The sequence below is a fragment of the Grus americana genome, chromosome 1 (assembly GCF_028858705.1).
Source record: "Grus americana isolate bGruAme1 chromosome 1, bGruAme1.mat, whole genome shotgun sequence".
Lineage (NCBI taxonomy): Eukaryota > Metazoa > Chordata > Aves > Gruiformes > Gruidae > Grus > Grus americana.
This window is the reverse complement of record NC_072852.1, coordinates 58,050,618-58,069,825: the sequence shown is the minus strand read 5'-3', so window position 1 is coordinate 58,069,825 and position 19,208 is coordinate 58,050,618. Positions and strand designations below refer to the sequence as shown.

The 19,208-nt window shown below is 59.5% G+C and overlaps 2 protein-coding genes across 7 annotated transcripts; both read right to left on the bottom strand.

The window, feature by feature from the left end:
* Window positions 1-617: 617 nt before the first annotated feature.
* Window positions 618-11,123, bottom strand: SUN2 (Sad1 and UNC84 domain containing 2). 6 transcript variants are annotated; one of them, XM_054818369.1, is made up of 18 exons: window positions 11,047-11,123; window positions 10,340-10,518; window positions 9,589-9,761; window positions 9,308-9,442; window positions 9,041-9,136; window positions 8,757-8,850; window positions 8,466-8,536; window positions 8,081-8,205; window positions 7,481-7,711; window positions 7,319-7,396; window positions 7,188-7,231; window positions 6,567-6,732; window positions 6,254-6,481; window positions 5,104-5,188; window positions 4,879-4,994; window positions 4,533-4,700; window positions 4,021-4,113; window positions 618-3,906 (listed from the first exon to the last, which is right to left on the bottom strand). In XM_054818369.1, exons 2-18 carry the CDS (start codon window positions 10,459-10,461, stop codon window positions 3,793-3,795), a joined length of 2,139 nt encoding a protein of 712 aa, XP_054674344.1. In that variant the 5' UTR covers window positions 10,462-10,518; window positions 11,047-11,123; the 3' UTR covers window positions 618-3,792. The 6 variants fall into 6 exon arrangements, 4 of the variants coding, with proteins under 4 accessions (XP_054674344.1, XP_054674324.1, XP_054674354.1 ...); XM_054818349.1 differs by having other exon boundaries at window positions 8,757-8,858; window positions 9,046-9,136; XM_054818379.1 differs by having other exon boundaries at window positions 11,007-11,122.
* Window positions 11,124-13,318: 2,195 nt separating this feature from the next.
* On the bottom strand, window positions 13,319-19,203 carry LOC129214526 (extracellular serine/threonine protein kinase FAM20C-like). Its single transcript, XM_054846334.1, has 10 exons — window positions 18,725-19,203; window positions 17,044-17,219; window positions 16,878-16,956; window positions 16,296-16,388; window positions 15,997-16,112; window positions 15,504-15,684; window positions 15,269-15,378; window positions 13,840-13,921; window positions 13,640-13,699; window positions 13,319-13,553 (listed from the first exon to the last, which is right to left on the bottom strand). Exons 1-10 carry the CDS (start codon window positions 19,201-19,203, stop codon window positions 13,319-13,321), a joined length of 1,611 nt encoding a protein of 536 aa, XP_054702309.1.
* Between the last annotated feature and the right edge of the window lie 5 nt (window positions 19,204-19,208).

The following is a 19,208-nucleotide window of genomic DNA, read 5'->3' as shown; positions in this document are numbered from 1 at the left end:
TTAAGCAGAAACCAGTGTGACCCTCCTCAAGCTCCAGGCAGTCCCATTTCCCTTTTTTGCAGCCTTTTTTTATGCTCTAGGTTAACTTCCTCATGCTAAGGACAATTAAGTAGTTCCTTTCTACTCGCTCTTAGCTGCCTGCTGAGTAATTTACAGCCCGTGTTAAGAGAACAACATACAGCTACCCTTGATGGTGGTTTGTGTCAGGCTGAGCCTCATTTGCCACTCCTCAGAGCCAAGCGGGGCTCTGCTCACGGCCATGACAAGGCAGAGGACAGACTGATGCCCAGGGACAGCTTCACGGTCACTGTGGATGCTCTTGAGCATGCCGCTGCAGTCTATCACTGACCTTGACTGCTAGAAGTTAAAGATGCAGTATTTTTAAGTGTCCCAAGATATTCAAGTTTTTAAGAGTCAGTCTGGTTTTCATCATTGCTCCAAGCAGCTTTTGCAATCCAGAGCCTGCTCGATGACAAGGTGAAAACTGCTGACCTTAGAGTTAGTATGTCAGGCTGGAACATAAGGATTTGCTATGAGAATACTTAAGAAGAGCTATCTATTAGCTGTGCATTGTTCCCACCAGCAAACTCATCTGCAAAACACCCAAAAAACTCACAGCAGTTTTGACATAATTTATTTGTCTTGGTCTTTTTTTTTTTCTTGCATAGGCATAAATTACAGTCTGTTGATTAAAAAATAAAATGAACAAAACAGTGCAGCATTTGCAACAGGCTACAGCATCAAATACAAACTCGTCTCCTGCCTGTAACCATCTGTTTCTGCAGGGCTAATTCTTAACACGTGTGTAGAGCAAACTGAGGAGAAGAGAGAATAGAGGAGGGAAAGGGAGTAAATAAGGGAAATCTGCTCTGACAGCTGTTTTGCATTTCTCCTGCCTCACCAGGCTCATCTTCTGCATCAGCACAAGGATTAAATACCTCTGGGCAGCGATGCACCGTGCTGAAGCAGCAGTTTTATGTGCCCTCTCTTCCTTTGCAGCTTGAGAAAGCACTACAGCAATACTGCGAGCTGCTGCTGGCGCTGGGCAGCTGGTACTGCTGCAGAATTTGGGAGATGAAAAACCACACATAACCTAAGCATGTCTTCTTGGAGATCCTCATGTAAGGCCTCTGAAACTAGCACTACCCTCTAGAGAAAAGCATAAACCCCCTGGGTGACCTCTCATCTCCAAGGGGTTTTACCCACAACAGCAGAGACTTTCATCTCCAAAGGACAGTGCAAGCTCACCCTGTAAAACCAAATGCTCCCTGCCCCAGAACTAGTGGTTAACACCCCCACAGAAGGAGCAGAGACCCTCCTCCAACTCCCTTCTTGGGGAAAGAGCTCCCCCTTTCTCACCAGCACACCTCATTTAGCAAGAGATCATCCACCCTGATGGCCTAACCCACAGACCAGGGGTTGAAAAGGGGTTTTCCAGCCTCATGGTTATGCCATTTGCTCCAGCAGCCAAAGAACCCCTGGGGAAGGGGGTTGATCTCTGCTCTCTTTATCATTCAATTAAATACAGGAGCTGTTCTACCAAGCCCAGGACAGGTCTAGGCATTCAGAAAAGCACAACTCTGTGTGCAGGGCACTCACGGACATGACTCCAAAGCAAGCAGGCAGCTGTAGACAAGTTTAAAATAACTTTGGCTGCGGATGCCAAGAATTAAGACTACGCTCAATATAGGAGAGAATTTATCGTCACTGGATCTGGCTGCGGGTCTGCTTTCTCCCGGCAGCAGGGCCTCCCAGCTCTGCAAGGAGGCTCCATGGGGTAATTTTAACCCGATGGAGAAGGGGCTGTGCTCTTGCTTGGAGGAGACCCCCTCCAGAAGGGCTGTGCTGCCATCATCCCCCTCCCTTTGGGCTCTGCCCAGCACACATCAGGGTGTGCTGAAAGGAGACACTTCTTCAGCCCCTTCCTCTCCTCTACGCCCCTCATCCTACAGAGCTTCAAGCAGAGACCAGAGTGGGAATTTGTGGTGCTCCCCCAGCGCTCACAGTGCTGGGGGAAGACAACGCCAGCATCAGACAGGGCTGAAACACTAAACAGGAGCCCCTTAGCTTTTCTTTCAACAAAATGCAAGACAAACATGGAGGTTATAAACACCATCCAAGAACATAAGCTAAACTAAGTGTGCTGCAGGCAGCCAGGAGGTGCAGTGGCCAGATGGCCCTGGCACTCCTCAGCCCGGGGAAGGTCCCCACGCATCCTTCCTGTGGTCCCCCGCCACAGGTCCCCTCCATCGCGTGATGGGTGCAGGCAGGATTTACATGCCTGCTGAGCCATGCTAGCGAGGAGAAGGCAGGAGGGAAAGGGAACCCTTCCAAAGGAAAGCAGATCAGCCCATGGCAGATATTTGCCATGGGAGGTGACGGAGGCGGCCCTGAGCACCGCAGGTGCCAGGAGGCCCTGCTGCCCCCCGGGGTGAAGCGGTGTGCTGGCACCCACAACCCCTGGGAAAGGTGGTCTCCCCTCTGCCCTGTCTCCCACCCAAAGAGCCCACGGAGGCACAGAGAGTCATGCCGAGCACCAGGGCAGCGGCTCCTGCTCGCTGCAATCGCCTATATACAGATGTGGCCATGAGCCAGAGGCCGCAGTCACGTGTTGCCGTCTCACAGCAAGGCGGGCAGAAGTGCCTCCGGCACCCCAGCAAGCAGCAGTCCAAAGAGAACCTTGTTTCCCAGGTCCAGCTACCAAGCCACTGATGACCCTTATTTTAAACAGCTCTGCTTATCTTATTCTAGCTTATCCTACTGCACGCGCTATTCTCCTACTAAACAAAGCTCTAGTCCTCTCTGCATCTAAGCCACTCACTTGAGCGGCACCACGTAACATTCTCTGGTTAAGTAGAAATTGCATGGAAAAAATATTTTTTCCTTTGTTACTACAAAAAAAAAAAAAAATCCCCAACACCCCAACTGGAAAATAACCCCCCTCCCTGCCCCCCCCTTAAAAAAACAAAACAAAACCAACAAACAAAAACCACAGAACAAACCCAAAAGGGGAAGCAGGCGACAGTTTTCAATAGCATTGTCAAGCTTAACACCGGGGAGCCGGCCAGCCGGGGCAGGCCAACAGCATCGCCAAGACCCAACACAGCCACCAGCGGCAGGAGGGCTCGAGCAGATGGACGGCAACACCAGGGCAGGCTCTGCCACCAACGTGTGCTGAATTTCTCCCCTCCTGCTGCCCCAAACCGTTAGTTTTATGTTAATACTTCATTAATACTGTCTTATTTCCCCTCTGCCAGCCCAGCATCAGAGGTCTAGAGATCTTTACCTAAACCAACACCAAGGCAGGAGAAATGACCCTGTGTGGAGGGGAGAGACTCGGTGGCCGTGACCGGTGGCTCTCACCTATTCCGGCAGCACTGAGCCGGTCACTGCGGTCCCGTACGCTGTATCACGCCCAAGCCCGCGTGAAGCACATCGCAAAATTACATACCCCCTTCCCAAGCCCCAGCAATGCTAGGCACACCATCAGAGAGAAACAGGGCAACGGGGACAAGGGGCTGTGCAGACCCGATAAAAAATTAGCTTAAAAAGTTAAAATGTCCGACACGCACTGAAAACAAGCCAGGCTGCGCTAGGATCCACGTGGGACACTCTTGCCTCACCACCCAGGTCCTTGGAATAGTGAAAGCCTCACCCCTTAAACACCAGCTCTTCTCCTTCCGGGGCGGCTGCTGGTGCATCCCAGGATTTCTACGTGCGAAGCGGCAAACCGGACGATTTCCCTCCTGCTGTCGGCCCGGCAGCATTCTCGTCCCGCGCGGGAGCCGGGGGTCAGTGCGCCAGCTCCCCGTGCACGCGGAAGCGGTAGATGCAGGTGTATTCGGGGTGGCCCCAATTGCTCAGCACCCGCAGCTCTACCAGCTGGTACGTGCTCACGCCATCACCCTTGGGGAGAGGAGGAAGGAAAAACCTGAGCCTTCGAGAGCTCTTGAGGGCTCAGAGACCCCAGGAGCCCCGTTTTCTTCTCGGGGTTGGGTGCTCTGAGGGCAAAGCACTTACCTCCAAGTAAAATGTTTGGATGGGGTCACCGTCATGGTTGTAGGTGAACTGCCCCAGGAGAAGGCCCTCCTCCTCTCCCTCCTCCTTCAGGCCCTAAGAGGGGGCAGGGAGGCAGAAAAGGAGAACCAGGGGTGGTCAGAGAGGGAGAACCGGAGGTGATGAGCACACCCAGGGTGGAAGAGGGAGATGCAAGCACGCTTGGCCCCCACTCCTGCTCTTCCAGACCAAAACAGACAAGTGGGGACAGGGGCCAGTGGGGAAGGATTGGGAGGGGGAAGACCAAGAGTTACACCTACTCAATCCCTTCTCTCACAGTGTCCCTCAAAACCCTTCCTAAAGCCTGGTACTCCCTCTCCCTCCTCCAATACTGATTCTTCCTCCTCTTCAGGATAACACCCACCTCCCAGAGCACCCCACAGCCATGTATGGGGCTCACTAGCCCTCCCCTCCACCATGGCACCCTCCCACCACGTCCCCCCGCTACTCCCTCAGGTCCAGGCGACAGCACTCACATAGACAGCAAAGTCCTTGGGGGCGCTGGGGATGGTCCCCTGGGGCGAGAGGGCTTTCGGGATGTGCTCCAGAGTCACGGCCGTGGGGTGGATGATGCTGGAGAGGCGGATGACGGCAAAGCCCTGGGACCCACGAAACGCCCAGCAGTTCCCGGGGTTGACATCTGGCTATGAGCGTGGGAGCGAGACACCAGCAATGTTATCGCTATCAGTGCCATTTTTCTCTCCCCAACATCAGCCTGGCTGCTTGCTTGGAGCGACAACGAGAACCCAATAAAACCCACCAAGCCCAAGTGAGAACCAGCCCGGCCCCCCCTCAGTGGGGTCTCATCCTGAGGGTGCCCACCTGCAGGATGACACGGGGGGACTGCGAGTGGTACCACAGGGGGATGCCGAACAAGCTCAGCAGCGCCGTCCGTGTCTCGTAGGTCTCTGAGCAGCGGGTGTTGATGACGCTGGCCCCTGGGCCGGAGAGGGGAGGGCAGAAGGTAAGCTGCATGCCAGCACCCTGCGGTCCCCTGCCCAGGATGGCTGACTCATCCCGGGTAGGCGAGAGCCCCCCAGCACCTACCCGCTGACTCCAGGGCGTAGTCAACCATCCCCACGCGATCCTCGCTGTAGCGCTTCAGGGCCTGGCCCACGATGAGATGCACTTGCTGCGGCGGGAGCAGAGAACGTGAGAAGGGTGAAGGGCCAGGGCGGGCATCCTGCCCCCCACCCGCCTCCACCCTGCGGGGGCGGAGAGGGCGCAAGGACCTTCCCACAAAACAGCCGGGGATGAATCACCGTGGCAAAAAGGAGAGGACACGCGTTTGGCTGGGAAGCCTCATTAGAGGTTGCTAAAAATATCTCAGACGAGAGGAGCTGTGCAGTGAAGGGGCAGCTCCCAGGCACACTGGGCTCACCCATCCCTATCCCAAAAGAGGGGCTGGCCCCAGGGGAGGAAGGGTATCCCCCAGCGGGTACCAGACAGAACCTGACAGCCCACTCACTACTCCCCAGCATTGTCTGCTGGTCCCTCCTGCCCCATCCCGCAGGATTGATGGGAGCTCCCCCCTTGTGGAAAAGGGGATGCCTGCCAGAGCATCCTTCTAGAGCCAAACCCAAACCCAGGAGCTGCGATCCTGCAGCACCGCTGTGGGTCTAAACTCTATGGCGTGCATGAAGCTTGTGCAGACTGCAGGGACTGCTAATCCCAGTTTGATCCCTCCCTCCACTACCTCTGCAGGGAATTGCCAACAACTCTTTCCAAAGCAAGCAGGCTCATTTTTTCCCTTGGTGTCATTCTGCTGAAATGCTTTGTCCAAATGACTCAGTGGCACTGCTGAAGGACAGGAGGAAGCAAGATGCTCAACCCGTGGAAACCTCGCTGGCACCTGCCCTGCCGTATGGGTGAAAGATGCCCAAGCAGAAACTTGGATTTTAAGACAGCAAGAGCCTTGCAGGCATGTGGACATCGCCGTCTGTGACCCCTTCCAGGGCAGGGCACTGGCACAGCCAGGGGAGGATGGCGGCAGAGAAGGGATGGAGAAGTTTCAGGGATGCTCTTGCCAGGTGGGATGTGAGCCCAGGACCAATGTCCCAGCTGTAATGGCTGTCCCGTGCTTTGCCATCTGCCAGGCATGTGTGCCAGCCCCCCCTGCACACACAGAACGGGGCACAGCCCCCGATCCCACCCCTGTGGTCACCATTGTGTCCCTGGGGCTCAGGCCAGCGCTCACCTCCTCCGTCACCCCCGCACTTCCCCCTTGCTGCAGGGCCACTCCGATACCGCCTGGAGCATCCCTTGCCGACAGCCTCCGGTCCTCCAAGACTTTGGCCAGGATCTTGCGCTCCAGGGCCTGGAGCTCTGCTTGCAAGTCTTCCCGCTGGAGGACGAGGCCAGCGGCACCGTCCCGCTGGGACTGCGACAGGAACCGACTGATCCATGCTGGGAACTGCGCTTCCACCTGAAACGGTGGGGACAGAGCTCAGCCCCAGGGCACAGACCCTCGCACCTCCCTCTGCCAAACAGGGTGGGGACCGGGGACTCACGTCAGCCCGCACCGCCTTCAGCTGCTCCAGCATTCCCTCCACATGCTTCCCCATCACCTCCTGGTCTGACTTGAGGCCGGCGAGCTCCCTCCTCAGCGCTGCCACCTCCTGCTCCAGCTTGCCCACCTCCTGCTGGAAGCTCCCTCGCAGGCCCTCCTGCACCGAGCTGCACCGACAGAAACGCAACAAAATTGTGTGCCAACAGTTCCAGCTCCCCTCTACAAACTGGGGGAAGAGGTTCAGCCCCCATTGCCTATGCCCCACCCCATCTCCAGCCCCAAACGGTTTTAATTCCTCTGGCAATGACCTCGTCTACTGCATCCCATGGAAAAGCATCCCCAGCTCGCCCCTCAGCTGAAGGGCCACGTTCCTCATGGTGATGCAAAACGATGGTGGCAAAGGTCACTTGCTGCAATCACCCGCTGCCAGCCAGGGCACTTTCTTGTCAACACACCCACGTATCCATCCCTCCTTTCCAATCAAGATTGTACTTCTCAACCTCTCCTTTGCCCCGAGCAAACCAGACCTGGAAACCTCTCCTAAGCCTCGCTGTGGGGATTTCCCCCTGCCATCTGCCTGCGCCTAACAGAGCGGTGGCTCTGCCCGGACAGCCAGCGTTACCTCTGCCACTCCGCGTTCAGCTCTAGCAAGCGTGTCTCCATCTCCTGCCAGGAGAAGGGGAAGGGGTGAGACTTGCGATGCCGGCAGCGAGGACATCCTGCCCGGGTACCACCGCACGCTCAGCCCCTTACCTGAGAGACTTGTGCCATCTTCCCTAGGTGCCCGTCTAAATCCTTCTGCACCTGAGCTCGGAAGGCATCCAGCTCGCCCTGCAGGGTGAGGAACGGGGGAGGGGGACATCAGAGCCCGGCCCTGCATGCCCCCATCTCCCCAAGTGTCCCCCCACCCCTCACCTGGAGGTGGCTGGTCATGTCGGTGTGGAGGTGCTCCTTCAGCCCTGTGTCCCGGCGGCTCACCAGCCCCTCCAGCAGTGCCAGAACGTCCCCCGGGGGTGTCTCTCCCCCTGCTGCCACCGCTGCCGCTCCCCGTCGCAGCTCCCACTGTGACATCTCGGCCTCCAGTGCCTCAAAGCGCTTCTCCAGGGCCTGGAAGCGAGCCAGGAGCCGGTGCTCCCCCCGCAGCCCCTGTGGTGGCAAAGGCAGGGCATGGTGCAGCCCCCCGGGGAGGTGCAGACCCCCAGAAGGGCTGTCTGCTCCACAGGGACCCCTGTGAAAAGGGACCCATGCCACCCAGTCCCCAGGGTCAGTGGCATCTCATTCATCTGCTGCTTCCCAGGAGAGGGCAGATGTTCCCCATGCTCCATCCCTGGGACACCCTGAGGGTGAGATGGCCACATCCACCATTTCCACCAGCATGCAGCCACCTTTACCCCATCCTCCACCACTTCCTCATCCCCTGGAAGGGCTCCTTCAGCCATGGACCATACTGTCCCAGCTCTCCCTGCGAGGCACCCACACCACCTGGGCCACCACTGCACCTTCCCCAAGGCTTACCTGGTCCAGCGCAGTCAGGTCCCCTGCCTCAGGCACGTCAGAGGAGGAATCCTTTCCAGCTCCCCACCACGGGAATGCGGGGAGGCTGAGCGTCGACAGCCCGTAAGGGTAGAAGTACCAAGCTCCTGGGCACACAGGGGAACAAGACAGTTAAAACAGCGGGCTGGTAATGGACCACAGCAGGGGATAGGGTGGACGTGCCGAGGTTCAGCCATCAGCATCGTTTGGGGTTGCCAGGAGGTCCCAGTGGAGGGGTGCGGATGCACCAGGGTACCAGGAACCATGAGCACTAGATCTCAGGGCCATCCCATCCCCCAGGTACAGCAGTGGGACGCTCTGCACTGCCCCAGATCTCTGGGCAATAGATCGAGCCAGGCCGACTCACCATAGGCAGCAGCAGCGAGGAGCAGGAGGAGCAGCAGCAGGAGCAGGGACCTCTTCAGCCATGGGTAGCGCCTGGAGCGAGGAGAAGAAAGAGGCGCCTGTAGGACAGCAGCCACCTTCCCCCACTGCAGTGCTCCTCTGGATGGGGGCCAGAGGGAAAGCAAAGCCCAGCCAGACTTTGGCACAAGACACCCACCCCATGCGTGCCGGGCTCTGTAGGGCACCCTGTCTCCAGGGTCCTGTGGGTTTTCCCCATGTCTCCCCCATCCCAGTGTCCCACCACCATGCTCACCTGGAGAAGGGGACGCTGCCCAGGTGGGGAGCCGTGCCGGTGAGGCGGTGCCAGGCAGCTGCCAGCCCTGAGAACAGCCACCGCACGAACCAAACTGCCGGGAGAGAAACCAAGCCTCAGGCGAGGTCGCAGCAGGGATGTCCCTTCCGTCCCTGAGGATGCTCCCACAGGGGGATAAAACCCCTCCACCGATCAGGGAACAGCACACACGGCACGTGGGGCGTGGAGGTGCTGGCAGGGAAGAAAGATGCTGCTAGAACCCCCCTCCCCAACCCTCCACTCACCCGGGGAGGTGAGCACCTGCCAGAGGAAGGAGCCCACGCGGGAGGCTGCGGTCCTGAGCCCTGACCCGGAGCTACTCTGGCCTGAGTATAAGCGACCTGGAAAGAAAGAAGCGAGACAGTAAGTCACCAAACAGTGCCTGCATCCCTGTGTGTCACGCAGGGCAAAGGGTTTGCCCAGGGGGTGGCATGCTGGGGGAGCTGTCAGACACCCTTAGGGACATCTCCCCCAGCATCGCTGTCACCACAGAGAGGCTGGTGCATCCCTACCAGTGTAGTCATCTTCCGAGGAGTACCCAGACGAAGAGGCGTAGGTGTCGTACGTCTTGCTCTCCAGCAGCCCGTTGATCTTACTGGACTCGGTGTCCCCTGTGCCTCTTCTCCTCCTGGTGGAGAGCTCCCCACCTGAACCCACAACACAAAGCCCCCCCTGAGAAACCACCCACCGCCAACCCCACAGGGGGCAACCCAGTCAACCAGTCCAGGGGGTTGCCCCGACACCCTTCCAGTGCCCAGGGAGGTCCCTGGCCACCACAGGAGGGAGGGCTCACCCCAGTACGTGCTGCTGTCCAGGGCATCGTCCAGCATGGAGCTGCCCAGGGCGGCGAGGCCCCGGCTGCCCCCCAGGTATGACTCGCTCATCATGGACTCGCTGTAGTAGGAGGTTTGGGTGCTGGGGGAGGGAGAGAGGCGCTTCGTGCTGCTTGATTTCCTCCTGATTGTCCTGCCAGGGGCGAGAACGGGCTCGTCAGCCATGTGTGGTTATGGAATAGGGGGACATGGTGCACTTGTGGGGGAGAAATGGGGAATTCACCCTAATCCCTTGGCCAGCATCACTTCCCTTCACACACCCCCCCACACACACACACACTGGATGGTGGCAGGTTTCAGGGGGTGCAACCGCTGCTTTGCGAAAGGCCCTCCCGCCCATCTCTAGGCAGCTGCCGGCACCACTTCCGCTCACACCGCTGCGGTTTTCCGGCCCGGCACTTGCAGCACACCTCCCTCCCGCCATCAAGCCGGAGGCGGCCGCAGCTGGGAAGAAGCACACAGCCACCCCGAGCCGCCCATGGCTGCCTCCCGTGCTGGCGCAGGGAGGTCCCAGGGGTGGGGAGCACAGGGCTTTTGCCGGAGCGCGGACAGCCATACCAAAACACAGCGAGCTCACCACCGTTCTCCCTTCTGCACGCTGCCCTGATGCCCCCCCACCCTCCCCAGAAAGGTGCCCAGTCCATGATGTGGGATGGAGCACCCCAGCCACATTTGGGAAGGGGGATCCCCCCACCCCTGCACCCCACTAACCTGCCACTGCTCTCCTTGAAGGGGAGCTGCTGGCCCCCCAGCAGGGAGCTGCTGCTGGTCATGGCATCGTCATCCCCGGGGTAATAGCGCGTGGTGACAAGGCGCTGGCTGCGGCGGGACATGGCGGTGGCACAGGGGGGTGGGGGTGTCACAGGTCACCTGGGGGGGTCACAGTCCACCTGGAGGGGCAGGGAGAGAGGAGACCGTCAGTGGGAGGGGACCCACCTGGAGAGACACCACTCACGGGGGACCCACCCCTGCAGCTGGGGTCCCGGCACACACCGAAACCCCCTCCCGTGCAGGCGGCCATGGGGTGCCCGGTGCGGCTGGGGGTGCTCCGAGCCCACCGAGGGGCACTGGCGGGGCACGACCGGGAGGGGCCGGGAGGAAGCCGCCCGCCCCGCCACTGGCGCGGCCGCCTCCCCTTATAGGGTTGTAAACCCCTTTCCTTTTCCTTTCCTTTTCTTTTTCCTTCCCCTCCCACGGGCCACCCACGCGTGTACCCACCCGCGCGCGGAGCCACTGCCCCGCCGGACCCTCTACACCCCCCCGGCCCAGCACCCGCCGGACCCGGCTGCCCCCGGCCCCGGTACGAGTCAACCCGCCCGCAACTCCCCGCCCCCCAAAACCCTCCGTGCCTTCCCCTGCCCGCCCCACGCAAACCCACCGGCAACACGCGACGAGCAAAACAGAAGAAGAACCCCCACCGTCCCTCCCGGCTGCCGTCGCCGCTCTGCTCCCTTTTGTTTTGCAGGGGAAGGCGGCCCCGGCCCCCGCCTACCCCCCCCCCCCCCCCCGCCGCTGCCGCCGCCGGCCCGCCCCGCTGCACCGCGCGCGCGCGACCGCCGGGACTGCCGCCGCTTCCGCGGGGGGGGCCGCACCCCCCCCCCCCCCCCGGGGCCTCTTCGGTATCCCCTTTTTATTAGTATTAGTATTAGCATTAGCATTAGTATTATGATGTTTTATTTTATTTGGATAATTTTATGATCATCATTATTATTTTTGGGGTAGCGATGGGGGCACCCATCCCTGCCCCCCAGCTGCCCAGGAGAGCTGGTCCCCAAATGCCTCAGCCCCAGGTGTCCCCCCGCCCCCTCCCATGCCCACCAAGGGCCGCAGGCAGCCCACACTGCTAGGCAAGGGCAGGCCCCCGGGCAGGTCCCGTGGGTGATGCTGCCCAAAACGGAGGGGCTCCCAGGTGCTGGGTTTTGCTGGGGCGGACGGTTTGCCAGCCCCGGTGGGGTAGGAAATACCCGGCACCCCCACGCACCTCGTGGCATGGCAGCGCGGCCAAACCTGTCCCTGCGGCGGGGGCAGCCCCGCTCGACGCCCGGGCACCCACGCCGCCTCAACCGGGCAGGCGGGTTCTGCTGCTCCCCAGGCCCGTGGCCTCAGACACCACGTTACCCCGTTACCATCCCTCTACCCCCATAGGCGGCCGGGCCGGCTCAACATGGGGGTGTGAGCCAAACAGGCTGCTCCCATGGGATCTCGAGCTGGCAATGGTGCAGCCGGGACCTTGTGCAAACTCGCCGGGCTGAGAAAACAGCCACCCTCCCACGCCGTGGTTTCTAAATCTGATGATGCCTCGGAAAAAGATTTGCCTGGGGGGGGGGGGCTTGGGGGGGGGAGGAACGGAACCGTCCGCCTGTGTCTGGACACAGTTGTGGGGCTGCGTCTGTGGGGCGTGGGGTGGGAATGGCCCTGCCGGCTTTGGGTATGGCAGCAAAAAGGCATTTATAGAAAGGGTTAAAAAAATAGGAAGCCGGCAGAAGGGGAGTAACCTGTTGCAAAACAGCCCTGAAACCTTTTCCTCCCCATGCCAGGGTTTGGTGTGCAAGCCGGAGCAGCGGCAGGAGGACGTGCTGCTGGCATCGAGGGGGGGGGCACAACGCAACAAACCCCAATTCAGAGTCCCTGGCCCCGTTGTGTAACACAGACAGATCCTCTTTGTCTCCTTTTTTTTTTTTTCCCCCTCCCTTTTGAGCCCATTTTTTACTCTGGCCTAAATCTCTGCCTGGCTTTTCCAGGGCAGCTCCATCTCCTGCTGCGCCAGCCGCCCTTTTTCACTCTTTTCTGTGGCTTCCCATCGCTCCACGGGTGACCGGCCAGGCCAGGGGACATCTCTCCTCCCCGGTGGCACCTTTATCTCCAGCCATGCCGACGCCAACCCCGTGCCCCATCCCGGGGACGCTGGCGGTGGCCGTAGCGGTGGCACCTGCCCCGGCTGACGTAACCCTGCCGCGGATTAACCCCCCTGGGAGGCTCAGGGGATAAGCTGGGTGCTGAGCCACCAGGCACTAAATAGGGTGCATGGCCCTGGGTCAATCCATTCCCTCCCAAGGGCCCCCTTTTTCAGGTGGGGAGGGAGCTGGTGGCGGTTCCCAGGGGATTTGGGGGGATGCTGAGGGGAGGAGTGGGTCTTGTACCCCTTGCTGTACCCCCAGTGCTGCAGTGGAGGCGGCGATGCTGGAGCCGTGGGGGTTTTCAGGTGGGCATGGGAAGAGTGGGGCAGGGATAAGTGGCAAATGGCTGGGAGCCCGTGCCTCAGTTTCCCCACACCAGCAGTACGGAGCCTCAGCTCTCTTTTTGGGGGTCATCAGGGCATCGCCATGCAGGGGTGGGGGAAGAAGGAGCTTGACAACTGCTTGAGTTTGGAAGCTCTTGCTGGGGAAAGGCAGGAAAAATCCCTACCCTTTCCTAAAAGGCTTTGGAGGGCTGAAGCGACACGTCCAGGCACACAAGGACAGGCCAGGGCTGGGGAAGCAGCCCCCGTGGGGGAGATCTCAGCTCATGTCTTCTCCACTAGGCCAACCTTTTTATTTAAATACCCTCCCCATCCCGGCTATCCTTACCGCCCGCTTTCCTGGTGCATCGCACCACTGGCTCCAGCGCTGCTGAAAACCGACAGAGCTGCACGCCGGTGCCCTTATCGCCCTCGGCAAAACGCCCCAACCCAGCGGGGTACCGAGCTTCCCATCAGACCCATGACCCCACATCATCCACCAGCACCTCCTCCGGGCTGGCCGCCCTGGCCAGGCAGCGTCCCACCACCGCCAGCACCTTCCCCAGGCGACGGTCCAGCGCCCGCAGGTGAGGTTCGGCCAGGACGGGGGCCAGGGGGTCGGTGGCCAGCGCCTCCCGCAGCAGGTCGCTCAGGCGGTAGGGCTGGGTGGCCAGCAGCTGCAGCCGCAGGTAGGTCGACTTCTTGATGCTGACGAAGGTGAGGAGGGAGAAATCTCAACCCGGGTGACTCTTCCCAATGGCTGTTCCCAGGGGGAAGCAGTGGGAGCCCCTTACCTGCAACACTGCTGGAGGGGGGCCAGGATGGACGGTTCGTCGCGCGAGTGCGTGCCGAAGCTGGGAGGGAGAAGCCCATCAGCGGGCATCAGGGCAGCATTGCCTCACGGCTCAGAGCCAAACGCGGGGCATGTTTCAGCAAGACCTGCCATCTCCCCTCACTCCTTTGCCAGGATTGCTTCCCACCCCCTCCAATTTACCCGCGGCCGTTGTCCAGGTGCAGCAGGAAAGTGTCGTTCCCAAATTTCTCAAAGGTCTCGTAGTGGTGCCGGTCCATGTTGCCTGTGGTGGAGCAACAAATTTGCCATCAGCTGGTGGGCCAGGAGGTGGGAGCAGGGACATGGAGCATCCTCTTGGTGCAAGACCGAAACCCAGAGCCTGTGGAAAAGGGCTGGGGGCACCTCTAAGGTGCCGGTCTGGTGGCCATGGCCATCGGGGGACCAAAGCAGAGCCCCCGGGGCATCCAGACCCCTTAGCCCGGCAGCCCCACAGAGGGACAACAGCAGCAAATGGAGCAGAAGTAATGGCAAAGACACAGCTGTGGCAGCCAGGGACGAGGAGACGGGAAGCTCTCCAAGTCAGATGATGGCGGGAGTACAGCACGGGGAGGAAGGAGCAGCCCTGGGGATGGGAGAGGCAGCATGAGCCCTGGGGAGCAGCACCACCGGCCCCGGCTCCCCAGGGGCTGCACGTGGGAGCTTGCTGGGAGGTGCTTCCCATGCCCAGGGTGTTTAGTTGGGATCTCCCGGATGGCATCTCTCGTCCTTTGGCTTCTGCCCAGGGTATGGGCACAGACCTTTGCTCTCGTTTTGGGTAAGAGCACAGCTCTCTGCAGCCTGAGCAATGGTTTGGCCAACAGACAGATTCATAGATTCACAGATTCACAGATTGGTAGGGGTTGGAAGGGACCTCTGGAGATCATCTACTCCAACCCCCCCTGCTAGAGCAGGATCACCCAGAGCAGGTTGCACAGGATGGCGTCCAGGTGGGTTCTGAATATCTCCAGAGAAGGAGACTCCACAACCTCTCTGGGCAGCCTGTGCCAGTGCTCGGTCACCCTCAAAGTGAAGAAGTTTTTCCTCGTATTGAGATGGAACTTCCTGTGTTCCAGTTTGTGCCCGTTGCCCCTTGTCCTGTCACTGGGCACCACTTGAGAAGAGTCCGGCCCCTTCCTTTAGACACCCACTCTTTAGATATTTATAAGTGTTGATGAGATCCCCTCTCAGTCTTCTCTTCTCCAGGCTAAACAGACTCAGTTCTCTCAGCCTTTCCTCATACGAGAGATGCTCCAGTCCCCTAATCGTCCTCGCAGCCCTCCGCTGGACTCTCCCCAGTAGTTTCCTGTCCTTGAACTGGGGAGCCCAGAACTGGACACAATATTCCAGGTGTGACCTCTCTAGGGCAGAGCAGAGGGGGAGGACAACCTCCCTCTACCTGCTGGCCACACTCTTCTTAATGCACCCCAGGATACCAGTGGCCTTCTTGGCCACAAGGGCACATTGCTGGCTCAGGGAGAGCTTGTTGTCCACCAGGACCTCACAGGGTGCGGTACCATGGGACACAGAGCCGTTGGGGCCTCTCGGTCCCGAAGGCCCCCTGCAGCCCCAGCGCCGGCGCAGCGGGGCTCACCCATAAGGAAATCAAGGACCGTCATGTCGATGAGGTCAAGGAGGCGATGGCCCCTGTCGTAGGGCGGCGTCTCTCGCACCTGAGCGCAGTAGTTGGGGTTCAGCTCCCACCTGCAGGCAGAGGCCAGGGCAGGGGATAGGGCTGTGAGAGTGGCCATGGGGCAGCCCCATCCCGTCCCATGGCTCTGCTCCCCCACGCCCCCCGTTCCCCCCATGTACCCCATGCCCCAGCTCACTCAGCCTTCTTGCTCTTGTGGTAGGAGCGGCGCCAAGGGCTGCGCCAGGAGTGGCGCTTGGCCAAGGTCTTGTCAGGCAACAGGGCGGCCATGGAGCCCTCCAGCTGGTCCGGCTTGCCGCAGAGCGCGTGCTCGGTGGAGCAGTAGTAGGAGCACTCCCCATAGAAGCAGACGTTGCCCGCTGGCCGTGAGGACAAAGCAAACATTGATGAAGAGCAGGAGGGAAGCTGGCCTGCTACCCCCATGCGGGGTGATCCGGCAGGCGGCCGGGTGAGGATGCTCCATGCACTGTGGCCACATGCCACCAGCAAAGCAATGGCAAGAAGGCCTCCTTGAAGACCAGAGCCCTGCGGCAGGGGACTCGGGGGGAGCTGGAGCAGTTCCCAAAGGGACAGTTTGCCCCAGCGCAGGGGGACCCAGGGCAGGGTCAGCCGACTCCAGGTGAGCTCCACGCAAGTGGCCACAGGAGAGGATGGACGGCATGAAAGCTCACCTGGGGAGATGAAGAAAGTCTTGGCCAGTTTCTTGTCCGTGGTGATGTCACGAATCTCCTTCGTTATGTTGACCAAACGGCCAGAAACTGGGGGGATTCGCCGGAAATCCAGGATCCTGAAACACAGAACTTGGAACCATTTCTTGCTGACCCTGTCTGGTTTTCACAGCAAGTTACTAAAACTGCCATGAGATGAAGGTATCCCTCACAAAGGGGAGGAAGTGGTGGGATGAAGGAGCAGTTTCTCTGCCACTTCGCTGTCACACGAGGGCAGAGGTGGATGCAAAGCTTGTGCTCACCTGTCCAGGTGGAAGGCTGCAATCTCTGCATTGTGCCGCTCAAAGTCTGAGAAGTAGAAGAAGTCAATGGGGGTCTCCTGGTCCCGGGTCTGCCTGGGAGGAGAGGGGAAAGTGGGGGCAACGGCCACGGATGGGGTCACCCCAAGTGCAGGCTTGGCCCCAAACCAGCCCTTGCCCTGGTCAGTGGTGCCACCAGAGACGCGGCCAGACCCAGTCACCTCCAGTTGCTCCAGGCTGGGTGGTGTGGCCCCAAGCCGCCCCCAGCTAGGCCCCCATGCACCCCCTGCTCCTAACCCAAGGGCTGGGAAGCCCTCACGGACTGCATGGTCCTCCTGGACTATCTTCTTCTTTCCACCACTGGAGGTCACTACCTCATCACTAGCTGCACCCAGCCTGACGCAAGCACCACCAGGGAAGGCAAGGGGAAGGGGGGCCATCCCGTTCACCCCAATTTTGGGGTGGGGGGGGCCAAAGCCAGGCAGCGCATGAAGCATTTCTCCCTCTGTGGTCTCCTCCAGATGCTCCTCGTCACCTAAAGGGACCGTGCAGGTGGGGTATGGGGTTGTCCCCAGCTCTACTCACTTCATGGGCTTGAAGAGGGCCTGCCCATAATTCGGGAACGTCATGATGAGCTTGAGCTGGGTCCCACCGGACTTCTGGACTGGAAGGGGGCACATGGGAATGAGGGGGGCAGGCAGCAGGCAGGGGGGCAGAGGTGCGGGCATGGGTGCAGACAGGCAGGTGGTACCTGAGCTGACGATCCTCTGCGTGGCCAAGTCCCGGAGGAGGGTGGGCATCAGGGGGTCCCGGCGGGGGTACAGCTCGTAGCGGTTGATGCCAACGTGGAATTTGAGCCAGGTGGGGTAGGTGTCATAGGCCGTCTTCCCTGTCGGGAGGAGCGTCTCGGCTTTACTGCTGCTGACCCTGCAGCCCGATAGCCACCGCCACCCCAACAACAACAACAGCGTTTAGTTGGGACAGAACAGGTCCCACGTTCCGAGGCCCTTCCCGGGAGCTGGTGCATGGAGGGTAAGGCGGGGGGAAGCCCAGCACAAGCCCTGGGTGGTGACGAAACCCCCTGCCCCATGCACCTTCCTTGGGGCTCCTGGCACCCTGGCAGGTCCCACCCATGGCCGGTGGCCAAGGAGACCCACTGGCACAGCCGAAGGGGGCTTGGTGGCTTCCCTTGCATCTGCCATGGAAAAGCCCGAGGCTGATTCTGCTCCTCTCATCTGTGCCTTTATTTCCCTGCCGAGGCAGCTCATCTCATCGTATTTCCCCAAGGGATTAGCTCCTGGGAATACAACTGGCTACACACACCCACATGCTCACTGGGGACATACATGTGTCTGTAAAACAGAGGTGGGAGAGCAGGGTCTTCCCAGTCATCCCCAGCACCGACCTGAACTCCCACCCTCAATATCCAGTTGCTCTTGCAGAGGTTTATCGCACCCTCCTGATTTCCCTGGGGCGGGGGGATGAGTTTGGGTTAGCACTACCCCTGTCTCTGCACCTCCTGAAAATTTGCAGTTTGCTAGCATTCAAGGGGGGTTCCTGGGGGTACCTGCCCCTCTCTGCACCAGTGCCCACCAGCACTGCAATGGGACAGTCCAGCACAGGGCATCTATAACTCAAATCCATGTCTATCTCTCTAGGAAAATGCAGTCTGTGCCCCAGTTTCATCAAACCAGACCCATCTCTCATGGTTATCCATAGGCAAGGTGGTCCTCAGAGACAAGGCAAATGCCCATTTGTGGAAATCAGCTCTTAAACCAGCTTTTATTCTCTCCCAGTTTTAGCAGTCACCATGTTTGGAAGGTGTGCTTTCCGTAAGGAAGCTGCTATGTGTTATCGATGCTAAAGCTTTTAATATCTTCCTAATTAGAGGTTAGTAGTCCAGTGACAAAAATAGGCTGCCGGCAGTGGTGAGCTCACCGTACAGCCAAGCCTAAAGAGGTCAGGCGATGTCCTGCGAAATGCAGGACGGGAACAGTCTCATGGTTAGAGATAACCTACGTTGTAGGCTTCGCATCTCCGACATGTCAGGAGAGGGGGATAAAACTGGTTGGAAATCTGGAGTGGGGACTTCCTCATATATATATATATAGAGAGAGAGAGAGACCAAAGGCTAGAGTCTGCATTGGGGAAGGAAAGGAGATGAGGAGATGACCTAAAAGATACCCTACATAATACTATGAATAATTCAAGAGCCTTCTTTGGCTTTGCCTTGTGCTACAGACTCCCAGGTAGCAGCCCAGAAATTCAGGGCTCAGAGAGGATTTGAGGCGCAAGAAGAGCGCGCTCAGCAATCGGAGACCCTCTGGGGTGGGATGCTGGTCTATGCAGAGAAACGACGTGTTTGGTCCCTGCTTCTTCTCCCCTGAAACCCACAGATGCCCCAAAAGCAAGCCAGGGCTGAACTCGCTCACCATTCGTCACTCCCGCTGCTGCGCAGGCTGAACTTCTCCATGGGGTTGACGACAAACAGTTTGTCTTTCTCTGTCACCTCCGGGACTGGGATGTTGTAAAGAGGATGCTCAAAGAGCGCCACCAGCTTTGATCCCTCAGTCCGCCCTGCATCTCCATCTCCGTGCCGGCGCTGGACCCCCAGCTCTCCAGCCCTTGTGTGCGGCCCCGCTCCCTGCAGCCGGGGGCTTTTCTCCAAGGAGCCGTTGCTGCCGCTGAAATCCTGAAGGATTCGCAGGCTCAGCTTTTTGGGGCCGGCCAGCATGATGCTGTCTGATGGGACACCCAAGGCTTTCGGTGCTTTTGCATCGCAGCCGCAGGGCCCGCGGGCTGCGGGGAGAGCCAAATCCATCGCCAGGTGCACCAGGAGGGCCAAGAGCAGGAGAAAGAGGAGGCCAACTTTAAATTTCCTTTGCAAAAGCGTTTGCAGCTGGCGCCGCATCCTTC

Bases quoted from the DNA above. Each gene is read 5' to 3' on its own strand.
- SUN2 (XM_054818349.1), bottom strand. From the start codon at position 10,461: ATGTCCCGCCGCAGCCAGCGCCTTGTCACCACGCGCTATTACCCCGGG. The intron at 9,762-10,339 runs GTTAGTGGGGTG...CGCCCCTGGCAG, and splicing joins TTCAAGGAGAGCAGTGGCAG to GACAATCAGGAGGAAATCAA. The intron at 4,995-5,103 runs GTAGGTGCTGGG...TCTCCGGCCCAG, and splicing joins CTACGCCCTGGAGTCAGCGG to GGGCCAGCGTCATCAACACC.
- LOC129214526 (XM_054846334.1), bottom strand. From the start codon at position 19,203: ATGCGGCGCCAGCTGCAAACGCTTTTGCAAAGGAAATTTAAAGTTGGC. The intron at 16,113-16,295 runs GTGAGCACAAGC...TCTGTGTTTCAG, and splicing joins GCAGCCTTCCACCTGGACAG to GATCCTGGATTTCCGGCGAA. The intron at 13,922-15,268 runs GTGAGCCCCGCT...GCTCCACCACAG, and splicing joins GGTCCTTGATTTCCTTATGG to GCAACATGGACCGGCACCAC.